At 45.3% G+C, this 18,300-nt stretch overlaps 1 protein-coding gene across 1 annotated transcript in view; it reads right to left on the bottom strand.

Annotated features, from left to right (window-relative positions):
* Positions 1-8,758, bottom strand: part of PISD (phosphatidylserine decarboxylase) — a 42,302-nt gene extending 33,544 nt beyond the window's left edge. Inside the window, exon 1 of the mRNA XM_075535056.1 lies at positions 8,663-8,758. Within this exon, the coding sequence (XP_075391171.1) occupies positions 8,663-8,721 (59 nt within the window). The 5' untranslated portion in view covers positions 8,722-8,758. The remainder of the gene's footprint in view (positions 1-8,662) is intronic.
* Between the last annotated feature and the right edge of the window lie 9,542 nt (positions 8,759-18,300).

Raw genomic sequence — 18,300 nt, 5'->3', positions numbered from 1 at the left:
TATGTGTTAAGTCAGAAAGGCGCTGTGATTAATGAGCCATCTCAGGAAAAGGCCCGGTCATCCGCCCCCCAGCTCAGGCCCATTCATAAACCGTCAGGTCACTGTGATCTGGTACAGTCACCACCATGACCTTTTCCTTGCGCTTCAACCCTATTTGCCACAAAACAGACAGAGTGCTCTTTTCAAGAGAAAATGAAACGGTGACATTTCTCTGGCCTGGAGATGCACCCAGGCCGCATACGGTTTGTCCTTTCTGACTTCCCAGACCTCCTGCTGCCTGCCTCCTCCTCCTCCTCACCCAGTGTCTCTTGCCACTTCCTGCAGAATGACAATTATGGCCCTTCCACACCTCTGCACTTGTCACTGGCACTGTCGAGCACAGGAGCCCTGGTGGCTCAGTGGTTAGGCTCTCAGAAGAGAACGGCCTATGACCTGCTCCCATAAACCTGACAGCCTAGGAAATGGGGGTGGGGGGTGGGGTTGCAGGGTCACATGGGGTCCCTAGGAGTTGAAATGGCTAGAGGGAACCTCACAGTTATGCTGTGACTCCCTCCCTCCCTAAGCTTAGAACCCTGGCCTGTTGTCTCTGAGAGGGCAGGTGCTGAGTAAAAGACTTAGCTAGCCGGTTTCAAAAGCTCAAGTACAGAACTCAAGTAATTTCCACCTGAAACACTAAGAGTGGAGAGGCCCCACTTGCTGGTAAAGGAATATGAACAGGTCTAACCAATGGAACATTTGACCAATAATATTTTACTGTGAAAAAAACCAAACTAGTTGTGAGCATGTAAATAACAAAACATACAAAAGTACGTAGCACAGTGCCCATTAGGATCCATCTACAGCCCATCGTTGTTCATTTTCCAGGTAGTTATCAGGGCCTCCCCTCGTGTGGGCTCATATCGACCCACCTCCTTCCTTTACTAAATTGCAGAGTTCACTGTATGACGCTAAACCAACGCAAACTCACTCCACGGAGTCACTGCTGACTCATAGCAACCCTGTGGGTTTCCGAGACTGTCACTGTTTATGGGAGTAGAAAACCCAGTCTTCTGGGAGTAGAAAGCCCGGTCTTCTTTCCATGGAGCTGATGGTGGCTTCCAACTGCTGACCATGCGGATCGCAGTCCAACGTGTCCCCAGCCCTCCACCAGGGTTCCTTTGAAGTGACTTACGTGAACTTCAAATGTCAAAACATTTCCTATTCTAGATGAGGGAGCTGAAACCTGGAAAAAGGACTGGCTAGGTTCTACCAAATGCCTTCCTGCATGGTGAACTCACTCTGCAGCCTATGAGAAGGGATTAGCGCCCAGGGAAAAACACCCAAGTGGGTCTGTGTGGCTCAATGTCCATCTCTGCATCTGTGTGCCCTTAAAGTAAGTTTCTTAACTAACTGTAAACTTCAGTTTCTACACCTACTTAAAAAAAACTCATTAAATGAAATAATCGTGTAAAACCCTTAGTCTGGGGTCTGTTATATGGTTATGTACTATTAACAATAGTATAGATAGAATTGATATTCTTCTAGCACAGAGGGAGATAGACATATTCATTGTCTATGGCCAATGTCCACTCAGACTGATGCATACTCATATTCATGGTGAAAAAAAAACTTTTTTTTCTTTTAAACTCAACTCACTGCCTTCGAGTCGATGCTAACTCATGGTAACTCCTGTGGGTTTCTGAGACTGCAATGGTCTATGGGAGTAGAGAGCCCAGTCTTTCCCCACTGGAGCTGCTGGTGGTGCTTTTGAACTGCCAACCATGCGGACTGCAGCCCAACATGTAACCACTACACCACCAGGCCTTGACCTGAAAAACATTTTAGCATCACCCCTGGTGGTGTTAAATTCACACCTCGATTTGTAATATTGAAAGATTCTATGGACAAAATATGGAACCATGCAGAAAACATCAAAAGAAGATGGACTAAACCCCTCAGGACCAATAATGAGAGTAGGGATACCAGGAGGGGAAGGGGAAGGTATGGGAAAAAATGGAGAATGAATCACAATTATCTACATATAACCCCCTCCCTGGGGGACGGACAACAGAAAAGTGGGTGAAGGGAGACATTGGTCAATGTAAGACATGAAAAAATAATACCTTATAAATTATCAAGGGTTCATGAGGGAGGGAGAGTGGGGAAGGGAGGGAAAATGAGCTGGTACCAAAGGCTCAAGTAGAAAGAAAATGTTTTCAAAATGTTTTGATGATGGCAACGTATGTACAAATGTGCTTGACACAATATAGGTATGTATGGATTGTGATAAGAGCTGTACAAGCCCCAATAAAATGATTAAAAAAAAACAAAAACAAAAGAAGATGGAAGGAACACAGAGTCAGTGTACCAAAAATAAAGAGTAGACGACCAAGAGCCCATCGTCTTGAAGGGAGAAGCCCAAGCTGCACGGAAGGCATTAGCCAAAAGCAAGGCTCCAGCCAGGAATGGAATCCCAGCTGCAATGTTCCCACAAGCTGGAAAGCACTGGAGGCACTCATTCGTCTATGCCCAGAAATCTGGAAAAGGGGGGAGGGAGCACTAGAACTGATCTTGATTACACAATTCAATATCAAGGCAATTCGAACATCGGGGGTGGGGGCCATGGAGGATGTTCTAAAATGATTGTGATTGATGATTGTACAATTCTTCTTGATATGATTGAACAACTGAATTATTGTATTGTGCAATATGTGGACTAGGTGCCAATAAAATGTTGGAAGAAAAATAAAGGAATCTGGAAGATAGTTCCCCAATGAACTGACAGGAAGAGATCCAATTCTGTTCTCCATTCTGTCCAACAGAATGTGGACATTATGTAACAATATCACTGGTATCACATACAAGTAAAGTTTTGCTGAAGATCATTCAACAATGGTTGCAGCAATACATTGACGGGGAACGGCCAGAAATTCAAGCCGGCTTGAAGAGGATGTGGCACAAGGCACGTCATTGCTGACATTAAGATGAATGTTGGCTAAAAGCCGAGAATTCCAGAATGCCGTTTGTTTGAGTGCACAGGCATTTGACTGTGTGGCTCAAAACAAACTGTGGCGGGCACAGTTAAGAATGGGAATTCCAGAACACTTCACTGTGCGCATGCAGAGCCTCTACATGTGTCAAGAGGCAACCGTGTGAGCAGAACGCAGGAACACTGAGAGGTCTGAGATCAGGAGGGTGTGCATCAAGGAGTATCCTCTCACCGTACGTATTCAAGCTCTATGCTGAGCAAATGACCAGAGAAACTGGACTACACGGGATGGGAGGAGACTTAACCCCCTTTGAGATGCAGATGATGCACCCTTGCCGGCTGAAAGAAAAGGCCGTGTATCCACAACCAATGCTCATGAAAGCAGGAGTCAAGAGATCAAAAGACGGTTCCACTGGACAGATGTGCTGCAGAGGATCTCTGCCAAGTGTTGAAAAGGAGGGATGCCACCAAGGTGGGCCTAACCCAAGCCACAGTCTTTTCAATCATCTCACATCTGTGTGAAAGGGGGACATAAAATAAGGAAGACGGAAGAAGAACTGATGCAGCGGAATTACAGTGCTGGTGAAGAATGCTGACAGACGAACAGACCTATCTGTCTTGGAAGAAGCACAGTCAGAATCCTCTTTGAGAGCAAGGAAAGACTTCATCTCACATACTTTGCACACGCTACCAAGAGAGGACCCTGTGCCTGGTAAAGTGGAGGGGCACCAAGAAAGAGGAAGATCTCCACCTGATGGACTGACACAGTTAATGGTTGTAACAATGGGCTCAGGCACAACCAGGCCTTGTGTCATTCTGATGCACATGGGTCACCATGAGTTAGACCCAAGCTGACAGCATCAACAACTGTCGCCAACATTAACCACGTGATCGACTGCCATCGAGGAGATTCAACGCATGTCAGCCCTACACGGGTGTACATCTTTACACACATTGATCATGCTGTCAGGAGAGACCAGTCCCTCGAGAAGAACAACATGCTTGGTAAAGTGGAGGGGCAGCAAAAGAGAGAAAGTCTCTCACGGAGACAGACTGACACCGTGGCTGCAATCGAGGGCTCAGCATAGCAACAACTGTGAGGACGACACAGGACCGGGCAGTGCGTGGTGCTGCTGTGCACAGGGTCGCTATGAGACAGACACAACGCTGGCCCCTGACAACACAATCTTTCAGGGATCTAACCCCCACGACAATCTTTACAGGAGCAGATCGTCTCAATTCCTCCTTCAGAGTACTCAGTGGGTTTGAACTTCTAACGTGGCCGTTGGCAGTGCCCACAGGGCTCCTTCCTTTTAACTTCGGTCCTTCCTAAAATTGGGAAAGTTCTCCCCTCCGATGTTCAAGAACCTCCTGAAGACCCGACCCCACAACCTACCTCCTATTAGAAGTATCTAGTGAAGTGTTTCTCCCACTTCACTGTCACGTCCCTGAAACACAAGGTCTACTTCAAATATACCTTCCCCCGCCCCCGTACATAAACAGAGTGGTTCACACTCGTGTTCATCACTGCATTATCCCCAATAGCAAAAGGACGGACACAATATATGGATAAATAAGGTATGGCACAGACACACGGTTGGATACTGGGCAATGCTGAAGAGTAATAAAGACTCTTGGAAGCACTTCATAACACGGACGACTAGAAGACAGTAAGAACCCAAACCCACTCACTGCCGTCAAGTCAACGCTGACTCATAGTGGCCCTAGACGACAGGCTAGAACTGCCCCTGTGCATTTCTGAGACTGTAACTCTTTATGGGAGTAGAAAGTCCCGTCATTCATTCTCCTAGTGGCTGGTAGTTTCAACCTGCTGACCTTGCGGTTAGCTGCCCGATGCACAACCACTATCGCATCTGAGCTCCTTACAGAGTACAAGGCTCATATAGAGACCACTACTGTTGAAAGTCAGAGAAAGGTTTACACAAAGAAAGGCTCATTCTTTGACGTTTACCAGAAGTGGGAGGGGCAAGGAAGGGAAATGACATGTTACTTTGGGTGCAGGGAAAGGCGATCCGTACTGGGGATATTACACAAAATGATTAAGGCAAAGTAGTCCCTCGGAGGGTCACAAGAGTTAAAGGCAACAAAAGTAAATAAATGTACAACCTGGGAGTAACAGTAATAACAATAATCTACAAGTGGATACACAGAAAATCAAACTGAACAGGGATGGGAAGGTGAATGGAACAACAGCCACAGATATGGATAGGCTTCACAGAAGATATGCATGTATTTAATTATCTTTTTATCCCAAATATATCCTTTTATCCCTTCCTTCTACCTCCATCTCCTATGGACCCTCGTACTTAGTTTACAACGGCTGAGATGCCATAAATATTTCTTTTCTTTTTTCCTCATAATTATGGGGTTTATTAAGGATGTTAACAAGTTTACCCCTAGTTAGGACCAGTTAACCAGTAAGGATACAGTCATTAGTCCATCTCGATCAGTAGTCAAATTTCTCTCCAGTCCTTAGCTTCTAAGCCAGTGGTTCTCAACCTTCCTAATGCCCCAACCCTTTAATACAGCTCCTCATGTTGTGGTGACCCCCCAACCATAAAATTATTTTTGTTGCTACTTTATTAATGTAATTTTGCTACTGTTATGAATCGCAATGTAAATAATATTGTGTTTTCCGATGATCTTAGGTGACCCCTGTGAAAGGGTCATTCAACTCCCAAAGGGGTCACGACCCACAGGTTGAGAACAGCTGCTATAAGCCATGTGGTCCCCTGGCCTCTGCCTCCAGGTCCAGGAAGCCCACCTGCTGCTCTGCCTCGGTCTCAGTGCTGCTCCTCAGTTCTATTTCCTGGTTTCCTGGTCTTGGCCTCTGATCTCAGCCTGGCTCCTCTGCTCTGTGACAGCCTCTGGTGCGTTAGGTCTCAGAGAACTAGACCGTGCACCACTGGTGGCTCTCCTTCAGATGGTTGTGAGACTTGCCTGTGCTTCTGAGATGGCTCTTATACACAGAGGAGCCATAATATCTCTTAATGGAAGTCTTCGGCAAACACCCACTCCTTGCTTGTCCATACTTGTTCCACCTAACAATCGCCTGGGGTACTTCTGCAAAACACAGTTGCAAGTTTCCCAACCTACACCAATGAATCTGAGTTTGCTGACAGGGCGAGAGCACAACTGAGGAGATCTGTTTTTAATAGATCTCAACTCATAAAAGAACCCTCTTTTATTAAATACCGCCCTAAATTATCACCCTCTCAAACCCAAACCAAACTCACGGCCATCCTGTCAATGCTGACTCATAGTGACCTCCTATGGGTTTCCAAGTCTGTAAATGTTTATGGGATTAGAAAGCCCAGTCTTTCTCCTGGGGAGCTGCTGGTGGTTTCAGACTGCTGACCATGGGGGGTCACAGCCCAACACACAACCACTGTACCACCAGGGCTCCTCAAATGATCACCCTAGATGTTGCAGCCATCTGTCACTCATCAAGCAGTTACTGGCAAACTTTCTTTGAGTCAGGGTTTTATCTACATGTCTCAACAATCAGACATTGCTTTACAATACTTAAAGTCATGGAAGTTTTACCTTTGGGGTTTTTTCATGTCTATCAATTTTGTCCATTTCTTATTTTTAAATTTTCTTAACTCCTATTGTGACTCGAATGAAAGTTTACAAAACAAATTGGCTTTCTCTACAACAATTCATATCTATTCATTCTACTTCCATCCTATCTTTATTTCCATTAGTCTTCTTTCCTATCCCTTTCTGCTGTATGAGCTTTAACTCTTTTCATCTCATATAATTGGGTTGATTGCTCTAAGGAGTGGGTACTTCCTTGTAGGCCTATCTACTTTTTGGGTGAAAGTTGAACAAAAGGGGTGAATTTGGTTCCAGGCTTGAAGGGTAACCAAGGGCCACAGGCATAAGGAGTCCACCAGTCCCCATTTATAGGGTGCTGGTAAAGAATATTGAAAGTCCCATGGATTGCCAAAAGAACCAACTAAAGTGTCTTTAGAAGAAGTACAGCAGAGTGTTCCTTAGAGGCCAGAATGGCGAGACGATGTCTTACATACTTTAGATATGTTATTGGGAGAGACTAGTCCCTGGAAAAGGACATTATGCTTGGTAAAGTAGAGGGACAGAAAAGAGGAAGAAGGCGGAAACAAGATAGGCTGACACAGTGGCTCTAACAATGGACTCCAACAGGGCAACAATTTGGAGCTGGTGCAGGAAAAGATGTTTCATTCTGTTGTACACTGGGTCGCCTTGAGTCAGAACTGGCACCTGACAACAACAACTGTCAGACCATTAGGCAGGCCTGGTCTTTTTTGTGTGATCTTGAGTTTTGTTCTAGATTTTTTCTGCCAATCAATTCAGGACCTCCTCTCGTGATCCCTTACAGAGCAGTGGCAGTGGAAGCCAAGCACCATCCAATTCTCCTGATCTCTGAGTTCTGGGAGTAGGTATCATTTGAATCTACATAACCCTTTGGGAATTTAAGAGCTCGTCTTAATAATCCTCATGCCTCCCCTCCCAGCCACTGCACCTACATCAAGCCTGGGCTACCTACCCTGATACTAAAATGTGACTTTCCCCCATCCCTTCCTTTTTTTTTTTAATGATGGAGGACGCCCCTCCCCTCATCAACATTAAAATATATATATTTTTAGGAATGTCGCTTTTGAGTCTTTCAATTCACACCGCAGGTTCGATGACTCAAACTGACTCGCAGTTCACAACACTGACACCAGAGAGCCTCCTGTCCCAAATCTAATCGGTTTCCAGCAGCCCTGCTGAGAAAGTCACCCTCTCTCTGAATAGTTAAGGTGGGGTCACGGCAATGTTCCTTATTTGCCCAAATCGGTGACCTTTTTATTCCCCTAAATGACGATGATGACAATCACGCCCGGTCACCGGGTTGGCTTTGGTCAGATGACCAGAAAAACCTGACGTGCTGCTGCGCGTCTCTCAAACCCCAGCTCTTTGAAGTGACACCAAGCAGGCGACCTGAGTCACTGCTACCTCTACATTTTAACCCATTTCCCGGGAATCCAAATGCTCCCCACGTATCTCTGGGTCATAATCACCCTCCCGGTTGACAGCCTGAGGGAGAGGGCCTCCGACGAAAGAGATGCCAGGTCAGACACCAAGAAAGAGAGACTACGAACCCACCTGAGCAGGTCTCTCTAGGAGCCTCCGTTTTGCCAACTCCCAAAGCACCGAGTTGGATGGCGAGGCCCCCCGCCTTCCGTCCCTTCCAGATCTGAAAGGTTAAGAAGCTGCGGGTCCCCGGGGCAACCAGGAGGCCCATGCGACAGCAGCCTCACTGAGGTCACCGATCCAAGGCTCCCGCTCGACATTCGAAGAACCTGAAGAGAACGTCGCCAGACTCCCCCGCCCGTGCTCTTCCCACGCGACACGCCACCGTTCCGGGGACACAGCGCCCGAGCAAGGCGTCCGGCCAGGCCAGCACGCGGTGCCGTGCAGCAGCCGGGCCTCGGGCCTCTTCGGGCCCGCACGCACCTCGCCCACCTGGCGAGTTTAGGCCAGGCGCCAAGCAAGCTCGGTTCGCCCGCCGCCGCCGCTCCTCAGCCGGGGGCGACGGTGGGTGGCTCCGTCTCCACTCGCGGAGCCCGAGACAAAGAGCCGACGCCTCTCCCCGACCCCGACCCCGGCCTGCCCTCGCCCGTGGGCTGCCCCGCGCGCCCGTACCTGCTCCGCCACGGCGAGGTGCAGCGCAGAAAACCCCGCCACCCGATGGACGCGGCCATCTTGCCCACTACTACGCCTCCTCCCGGGCGGACACGCCCCCCATTCACACGCCGGGCGTTGTCGCGACGTTCCTCGCCGCGGAGCCCTCGCAACCAATCAGAGGCGAGGATCGGCTGAGGGCGGGGCCATCCTAACCCCGCCCCCAGGATGCTCCTCCCCCCGCGTCTCTCGGGCACCTTGGGCACCGCGGAGACTGGAGAGTGGCTGCGCCGGGCCTGGGCCGCCTGCTGGGTGCCGCTGGGCGCCCGCCGCAGTGCTGCCAGGCCGTTCTTCCTCTGGGAGCATGAGAAACCTAGACCCGAGATCTGAGAATGAAAAATATCGACTGATATTTTTACTAATGGGGCAGTGAGAGTCAATAATTTAACAAGCAGTTTGCTTAAGTAAATAAAAAAAAGATACACTGAAAGGTAGACAAGTTAATACTTATATAAGGACAATAAAAGAGGTACACAAAACTAGGTTAAAATAAAATTTTAAAATATTATGAAAAATATTAAATAACACCTGACAAAAAACAAACAGATATTTCCATATAACTTCTTGATTGGCGTGCTCACTTGTAATATTTGTTACTTTTATCAGCGCATCGACTGGGTGATTTCTCCTTAACCAGCTTTTCACTAGAGTAGGGTCCCTTTAGAGGTAGGCCAAGTTGACAAGTCGTTGTGTTTGCTATATTGGAAACAGGCAACTTCTTTTCTTTGAACCATGTGCTCATCTTTGAAAACCCCCTTTCCATTTCTGCTGAACTGACAGTACTTGTGCTGACAATATTGCTAGCTCTTTGAACACTTGCAGGAGTTACATCACTCACTCATCTCTCGTGAGAAATTGGAGCATAATAAAAGCTGAAATGAACGACAGTACGTCATCCTCTGGGTGTTTGGCACGTTTTCTCTTTATCTTAAATGTTTGTTTGCTGATGTAGCAAATGCAAGGAAATAAAACTGCAGTGTTTCATCAAAAGTGTAACGAGTTTTATGGAATGAATAAATAAATACTACAAGCATAGCTCCATCTAATTTTTTCTACCCATGGACGGAATGAACATTACTACAGATGCTTAGAGTACGCTGTTGCACAGATGAATGATAAACAAGAGTATGGGATGTAAATTTGTAATTTCCACATTGGGTGACTGGGTGGGTTGCCACCCACCTTAGAGGAAACTCTGATTACAAGTGCCATTTTAACAACCAGTTCACCAAACTCAACAATAAATTAAGTATCGGTTCTGCCAAACCGGTGCGAACCAGCTCAATCCCACCACTGGATAGGAGATCTTAGGACCCCCTCAATGCAGGTAGCCTGTGCTAAGTGCTTCCCACCACAGCCAACCAGAGGCAAGGAGTCTTGGATCACCTGAAAAGGCAACAAATCGTCAAACTAGATGCCTAGTGGGCAAGCTAGCTTTTGCAAAGATTCCTGGTGCACGGAGTGAAGGCGGCCCTGTGGCTCTGCCAGTTAGGTATTGGACTACGAACTGCAGATTTAACCTTTTCATACCACCAACTGTTTTGAAAAGAGAGAATGATAGGCGGTCTGCTCCCCTCAAGACTTCTATAACTATATGGTGGTGGTGGTGGTGGGAGGCGCTGTCTAGCTGGTACAACAGAAGGAAGCGCTGCTCAGGCCTACGCCATCATTGCTATATTTGAGCCTACTGTTGCCGCCACTGTGTCGCTCCATCTCACTGAGGTTCATCCCGTTTTTTCCCTGACCAAGTGTGGTAGTTACATAATCTCCGGTCAACTTGAGGATATTATGAGTGAAGGGAATTAAGAGGTAGAGTCTAGCCTGTCAATCAGGTCATAGCCAATGATGCCTCTGTCCGGCTGTGGCCTTCTCTGAGGATTCTGGAAACTTTCTCTCTTGATTGATTCTGTCATCAGAAGAGGCAGGTCTCTCTCCACCCCCTAGCCTGCGATCCTGCATCATTGCATGTGCTGTGTAAGTCTGAAGAGGAATTCATAAGCTAATATTAGACTTAGGGGCTAATAATTAAACTTATGGACTTGATCTGGACTGGGCTGGGATATTTTATTGATGCATAATTACTTCTTGATATAAAGTTCTCTATTGCACATCTATGAGTGTCTCTGGATTTGTTTCTCTAGTCCAGCAGTTCTCAACCTGTGGGTCGTGACCCCTTTGGGGGTCGAATGACCCTTTCACAGGGGTCACCTGATTCATAGCAGTAGCAAAATTGCTATAAGGACAGTTGGAAGGTGAGGAAGGTTGAGAAGCACTGCTTTAGTCAATCCTGTCTAATGCACCAAGCATGAGCTCCTCCTTCAGGCACTGGTGTCACCTGATAACAGTTCCAAAGTATGAGATACAAAGTCTCTCCATCCTCACTTTTTCTTCTTTTTCAAAAATCATTTTATTGGGGGCTCGTACAGCTCTTATCACAATCCATCCATCCATCCATCCATCCATTGTATCAAGCACCTTTGTACACAGGTTTTCATCATCATTTTCAAAACACTTTCTTTCTACTTGAGCCCTTGGCATCAGCTCATTCCCCTACCCCCACCCTCTCTTCTAAGGAGCATTCTGGCTTACTTCTTCCAAGACAGGTTTGTTTGTTCTTATAGCAGCCCAAGATACATTCAATATTCTTTACTAGCACCATAATTCAAGCACAGTGATTCCTGTGCCCCTGTCCTTATTCTTTGTCAAGCTTTCACATGTATATAAGGCCATTTGAAAAGACCATGACTCGGGTCACGCACACCTTAGTCTTCAAAGTGACATCCCTGTTTTTAAATACTTTAAAGAGGATATATAGCAAAGCAATGGATAGAGGTATAAACATAGCAGTGTACATATGTAAATCCATAAAAATAGAGTACTGGCCCATGTACATATATTTATATGGCAATACAGTGAGGTAGGGAATGGACTTTGGGCCTCTGCTCATACCCTTACTCAATACAAGAACACTTTGTTCTAACCAATCGGCAGAATGAGATGTTCACCTTCCCGATACAATTGCTGAAGACAAAATGGGTGCCTAAGCAAATGTGGTGAAGAAGGCAGATGGTGCCCGACTATTAAAAGATATAGCGTCTGGGGTCTTAAAGGATTGAAGTTATGCAAGCAGCAGAGAAGCAACAAGTCCACATGGAAGATAAATGTCTAGAAAAGAATGAGGGCAACATATGTACAAACATGGCTCATTCAATTGATGTATGGATTGTGATAAGAGTTGTACGAGCCTCCCAATAAAATGATTTGAAAAAAATAGAGGAATATATATATATTCAGGCCCAGAGAGGTCAAGCAACATGAACAAGAGCACACAACTACAGAATTTCAACCCAAGTTTTAACTCCATGTTCCAGACACTCTGCCCTTTACCCCTTTCCCTGGAACACGGCTAATTTTTTTCCCAAACCAAAGGGGCGTGGGCCCAGGCTTCCCTCTGCTAAGCTGCTGTGCTTCACAGTTGCTTATGTTCCCCAGTCTTTCAGGAAGCAGCCAGGCTTGCTTAGTGTGCGCCACCAAGGCTTCTTAGCCAGCCCTTACAGGAAGGGTAGCAGGCACATTTGGACTGGAAGAAACCCCTGCTGTGGCTTTCCACGCGTCTGCGAAAATAAGTAAATAACCAGTTTTAGGATCTAACTGGCAGTAGTAACTCAAAATCAGAGTTGGGTATAGCGGTTGGGTGTTTATTTCCAAGTAAAGTGCGGTCAACCTGTGATTTCACTACTTAGAATCTCAGCAATGGCCCCCAGTGGTTTGCATGCCCCCACTGGAGCACAGAGTGTCCAGCAATATGGTTCCTTTGGGCCAGAGCTCAAAGCAATGTCCCTTGACACTGAGGAGGTGAGATTGCTGGGGGATTTAAACCTAAATGGAGAGGAGACAGAGGGTGGGACGGGTGACCCTAGACCGTTCTGTGCTCCCACAAGGCAAGTCTGGCTTAATAATGACCTTTCAAGGGAGAGGAAAACGCTCTCAAACACTGAAAATCAGAGGAGTCGAAACAAAACAAAAAGCTGAGACATGGGACTACTCAACTTTTGAAATAAATTCAGACTCTAACTTTGGGGAGCAATGTGCCACCAGTTGCCCAAAGAGAACTGACACTACCCAGTGCTGGTCTCAAGACCCCTTGCAATTAAAACCTGCCAAGATCCACCTGAGATGATGTTATCAAACAATACTAGGCCCTTCCAGGTTTTCTTATTGCCACTTTGCATCAATTTAAAAGGGGAAAATAAGTGATTACAGAATGAAGTCAATAAGCAAGCATCCTGTGTCAGAGAAAGGAGTTGGAAATATGAAAAAGAAGTAAGTTAAAATAAGCAGATTGGGAGATATCAGCATGGACTTTTGGCATGTACTCTTTATACAGATAATATATAAACAGTCCTCTCTCTGCCTCTCCACCTTCCTCTTGCTGTAACTCTGCCTGCCGTGAGGAGTGGGCCCACAGGGACCACCTGACTCTGAGGGGTTCGGGTACCCTGCTAAGTTCCCATTGTCCTTGTATCTACGAGACTCTGCACACCCAGCCTGCGGTCTCCTGCTTCCTGGTTCACCTTTCTGCATCACCAGCATGTGGTCGTGAGTCTGAACACTAGCGTTGGACTTACAAACTTGAGTTGGACGGGGCTGGGGTATCTTTATGATATATAATTACTTCTTGATACAAAATGTTTTCTTTTTTTTTTTAATTTTAACAATTTATTAGGGGCTCATACAATTCTTATCACAGTTCATACATATACATACATCAATTGTATAAAGCACATCTGTACGGTCTTTGCCCTAATCATTTTTTTCTCCTCTTTTCTTTTTTTTACATTTTATTAGGGACTCATACAGCTCTTATCACCATCCATATATATACATACATCAATTGTATAAAGCACATCCATACATTCCCTGCCTCAATCATTCTCAAGGCATTTGCTCTCCACTTAAGCCCCTTGCATCAGGTCCTCTTTTTTTTTTTCCCTCCCTCCCCTTTCCCCCCTCCCTCATGTGCCCTTGGTAATTTATACCTCGTTATTTTGTCATATCTTGCCCTATCCGGAGTCTCCCTTCCCCCCTTCTCTGCTGTCCCTCTCCCAGGGAAGAGGTCACATGTGGATCCTTGTAATCAGTTCCCCCTTTCCAACCCACTCACCCTCCACTCTCCCAGCATCGTCCCTCACACCCTTGGACCTGAAGGTATCATCCACCCTGTACAAAATGTTTTCTTGTACATAAAAAAATTCGTGTGTGTATGTTTTAGTTTTGTCAATATCTAGAGCTTGGTTTCTAACAACTATTTTCCAATAAAGGACCCAGAGAGCCTAAAAAAAAAATTAGTGATTTCAGGGCAAGGAAAATACAAGATGAGCCTTGAACATATAGTGATATTTCTTAAAAGTTAAACAAGGTGGTGGTGGGGGGATGTTAAAAGAACACCAGAGTTTCTACTAGTCAAATTCAAGGCAATTTGAGTAACCAAATAGTGATAGAAACAGAAAGTAACCCATAGAATGAAATATGAATCCATTAGATCGTGTTAATATAAATAAGAGAAATTTCTTCCTCGTGGTAGAATTCTAACTAACGTAGAAATATTGAGGAAAACTGCTTGGTAAAGATGTCAGTAGTTATTATTTTAGGCAAGAATCACTAATGTTTACTAAAATTAGTGGGCAAACATACTGGCTGGATAGAAACAGGTGGGGACCCTAAGACTATGACCCTTAGTCACCCTTTAGGTCAGGAACTGAACTCACCCCTGTGCTAGAGTAACCAAGAATTTATGGTCAGAGTTCAGGGGTTTAGGAAAGGAGGAAGAATGGGAACACAGGGAGAAAGAGGGATAAGGGATGATACCTTGAGGATTGCCATGGACAAGTTGAAACGCAATGTGTATGAATTGTTGGGATAAAAGTGAGGATCTGTTCGATAAACCTTCCTCTAAGTCACAATAAAAAGTCAAGAAATATTTGTGCGTGAAAGTATTGTGAGAAACAGGATACGTACATAGTCTCAGGGTATCTCCCCACAAGAGACTTATTATTTTCACAGGACAAAATAGTAGCTTTATAGGGGAGGAACTTGGCAGTCGCCTTCTGAAACAAATGATCCAAGTGAACCTCATCAGTCATAATGTCAAGAAGCGTACAGTATCACTTCTGTGATGTTCCTGCCAACAACGCATACCCTAAACCAAATCATGGGGACCATCAGACAAACCCAAAATGAGATACATTTTACAAATCAGCTCATGTGGACTGTTCCAAAGTTTCCGTCATGAAAGGCAAAGACCGACTGAGATTTCAGAAGTCTTCCAAATTCAGGGCCACTCAAGAAACCTAAGAACTAGATTTCAAACAACAACAAAGAGAGTAGGTGAAAAAAAAAAAGAGAGAGTAGGTGCTGAGGCTGCTCGTTATCGCATGACATTTGGTTTCTTCATTTGGGGGCATCGGGTCATGGTTTCATGAGACATCCAGTTAATTGGTTGAATAATACGGTTAGAGCATATGTTCTACTTCCTGGTTTGTTGTAAGTGGCCATGTACAGCCCAACAATTGGCCTCTAGTCTCCTGGACCAACAGGATCAGGAATAAGGAATGGGAATAGAATGTGTGGCTTATTGTCTCACCAAACAGCTACCTCCTTTACTATGAACCCAGAAGAACTAGATGGCCTGGCTACCATTATTGAACATTTTGATGACAACTCTGTAGAAAAATCCCCATCAAAAGGAGGGACATGTAGGACAGAGTTCTAAATTCTAAGAATCCAGAATTTCTGGAGCTATGGAGATTGGACTTCCTTCCTCAAACTATTGTCTTTGAGATAAATCTTTAAATCTCAAAACTTAAAATCTCCTCTTAAAATCAAATAATAATTTAGCATAATTAGCAAAGACTGTCTGTCGGAGCTTACTGATGAGTCGAACAGTCCTGAAAGGGGGAAATGAGGATTAAGGAAAAAACAGAGACAGAAAGTATGGGAGGGCAACAGTGAATACTGAAGCCCCGAGTTTATTCCACATACTCCTTTTATCCATGCAGAAACAACCCCGGGTTATAATTATCTCATTGTTAAGCAAGCACATTTGATACATATTAGCAACTCTATCTTCTGCCAAGCCAGACACCCTTGAGAAAATTAAACAACCTATTTTCCCAGACCTTGCATACTTTCTTGTTCTTAACAATCTGTTCCAAACGTTAAGCCGCAGAAGAAATCAGCAAACACTGACACATAGGTCATGAGAGTTCTCAGCTGTTTCAAGGATGAGTCTTAATGGCCTTCAACACTGTCCATCTTGAGCATTGTGATTTTGAAAGATTTCTCTATATGAGATCTGAAGAAATGGCATGGGGGCCAGGCCTGACCTCCTTTGGGTACACAAGGTAGAGAATCCAATGTCATAGCTGCCCAAAAATGATTCCTGTGAGGTACAGGTCAGACAAGCCTCCATCTTTCTCTCTCCTATTCTGACACCAACTGCCCCTCCCATGGCACTCTGCTTCTACAATGGGTTTGAGAATCTGTTCCAATGGCCATATGGAGCTCGCAGACAATACTCACAATTATGGGGTTCATTAGGGAAGTTAACAGGTTATCACAAGGCAGGATCAGGAAACACTGAGAATACAGTCCTTTTGTCCAAAGCAGTGCCTCTTCTCAGTGATCTTGGTAGGCACATCTCTCTCTGACAGGCACGGTCTTTTGCTGTACAAACCCCTTGCTTGGGCAAATATCACACAGCTCCTTTAACGCTGATAAGTGCCCAAAGAAACCCCACCCTGCAAGCCAGTCTCTTTCCCAAAGACACTCAGCTTTACTAATTCCGTGGGCAGGAATCCCATTGCTCTTTATCGTATTCTCAGGTGCCTCTGATGCCTCTACTGTCTCTGCCACTTCAGGCAGAGATCTCACATGCATGCTGTGTTAGTCAGGGTACTTCAGAGAAACAAATCCACAGAAACTCGTGTGTAAGAGAGAGTTTTATATAAAGCTTAAGTGCACAACAAGAAAACATCCGAACCCAGTGCTGCCCAAGCCCACAAGTCCAACATTAACCCAGATGTCCAATCCACAAAATCCTCCTCCATCTCACACACTATGACACCGACTGCAGGAGGAAAGCGGAATCAGTGAATGTGTCTGCTTCTAAGCACTGGCAGGGGTCTCCACACGGCTGCTCCAGCACCCAGGGCTGCATCAGGGTAGGTCCATGTGGCTTCTCCTCAGGGAGGTCTTGCAGGAAGTGAGCCCTGCCAGCTGAAGCAGGGAACTGGCCAAGGCAGCTACACCCTGGTCTGACCATTACAAAACAAGAGATCTGAGAACGCAAAAGGTGAGGGTCCCCAAGCCATTTACCTCGCTGCCCTTCAATTAACCCCACATGTGTTTATCAGTCAGGTTGGCACAATAAATGAACTCATATCTATTACTGGCTTTTCTTTATTGATCATCAGGGGATTCCTCTCTTCTTGCTTCAGAGATGGATTCCTTTAAAACCAGTGAAATGGCAAACCTGTCCAATCCCCAAGGTAGAGTCCCCTATACCTTATTTGCATGCTCCCACTCCGTACTTTGGTGGGAGTTACAAGACTGTGGATAAAAAAGCCTTAGCCAGTAATTCACTTCCGGATCAAACCAACAACAATTCCAAAGATTAGACAGGATCTTTAGGGAACAATGTGTTTATGTTACTGGGGAGGAACAACTCAGCAAAGAAGGGTACCAATGGTTACACAGTTTGAGGAATGTAATCCATGTCACCGAATTAATTTTACATGCAGAAACTGCTGAGCGGTGGTTGTTATTTGCTGTGGACACTCTCAGCTTTTTTCTTTTTTTTTTTTTAACAATTTATTGGGGCTCATACAACTCTTATCACAGTTCATACATATACATACATCAATTGTATAAAGCACATCTGTATAGTCTTTGCCCTAATCATTTTTTTCTCCTCTTTTCTTTTTTTACATGTTATTAGGGACTCATACAACTCTTATCACAATCCATACATATACATACATCAATTGTATAAAGCACATCCATACATTCCCTGCCCCAATCATTCTCAAAGCATTTGCTCTCCACTTAAGCCCCTTGCATCAGGTCCTCTTTTTTTTCCTCTCCCTCCCCTTTCCCCCCTCCAGCTTTTTTCTTTTTAAAGGAAGAAATTTAACAACTTATTACAGCATTGGGGACAACTGAACACTTCCCTTCATGTCATCCTGCATTGGATCCTGGACCCGAAAACAAACAAACATTAAGGACACAACTGGGAAAAATCTTAGTAAGGGCTTGAGATTAGAGGATACCACTTGTCAATATTAATGTCCTCATTCTGAGAATCCCACAGAGCTACAGGGGCATCCTGCCATCAACTGTCACTCACTGCCATTTAGTCAATTCGGATCCATGAGGTGGAACTGAGCGCCTTTGGGATGAGGTTGGCTCAACTGCCTCGACTCTGGGTACTTAATTCAGATTCACCAGAGTTGGAGCGGAGTGTCTTAATCCAGGTTCACTGGAGCTGGAATTGAGGGTCTTTGTGGACCGGGGTTTCTAGTGGCCTTTGGTCATTTATT

The sequence above is a fragment of the Tenrec ecaudatus genome, chromosome 16, assembly GCF_050624435.1.
Source record: "Tenrec ecaudatus isolate mTenEca1 chromosome 16, mTenEca1.hap1, whole genome shotgun sequence".
In the NCBI taxonomy this organism is placed as follows: Eukaryota; Metazoa; Chordata; class Mammalia; order Afrosoricida; family Tenrecidae; genus Tenrec; species Tenrec ecaudatus.
Note: the sequence above shows the minus strand (reverse complement) of the source record. Positions and strands in the feature narration are given on the sequence as shown.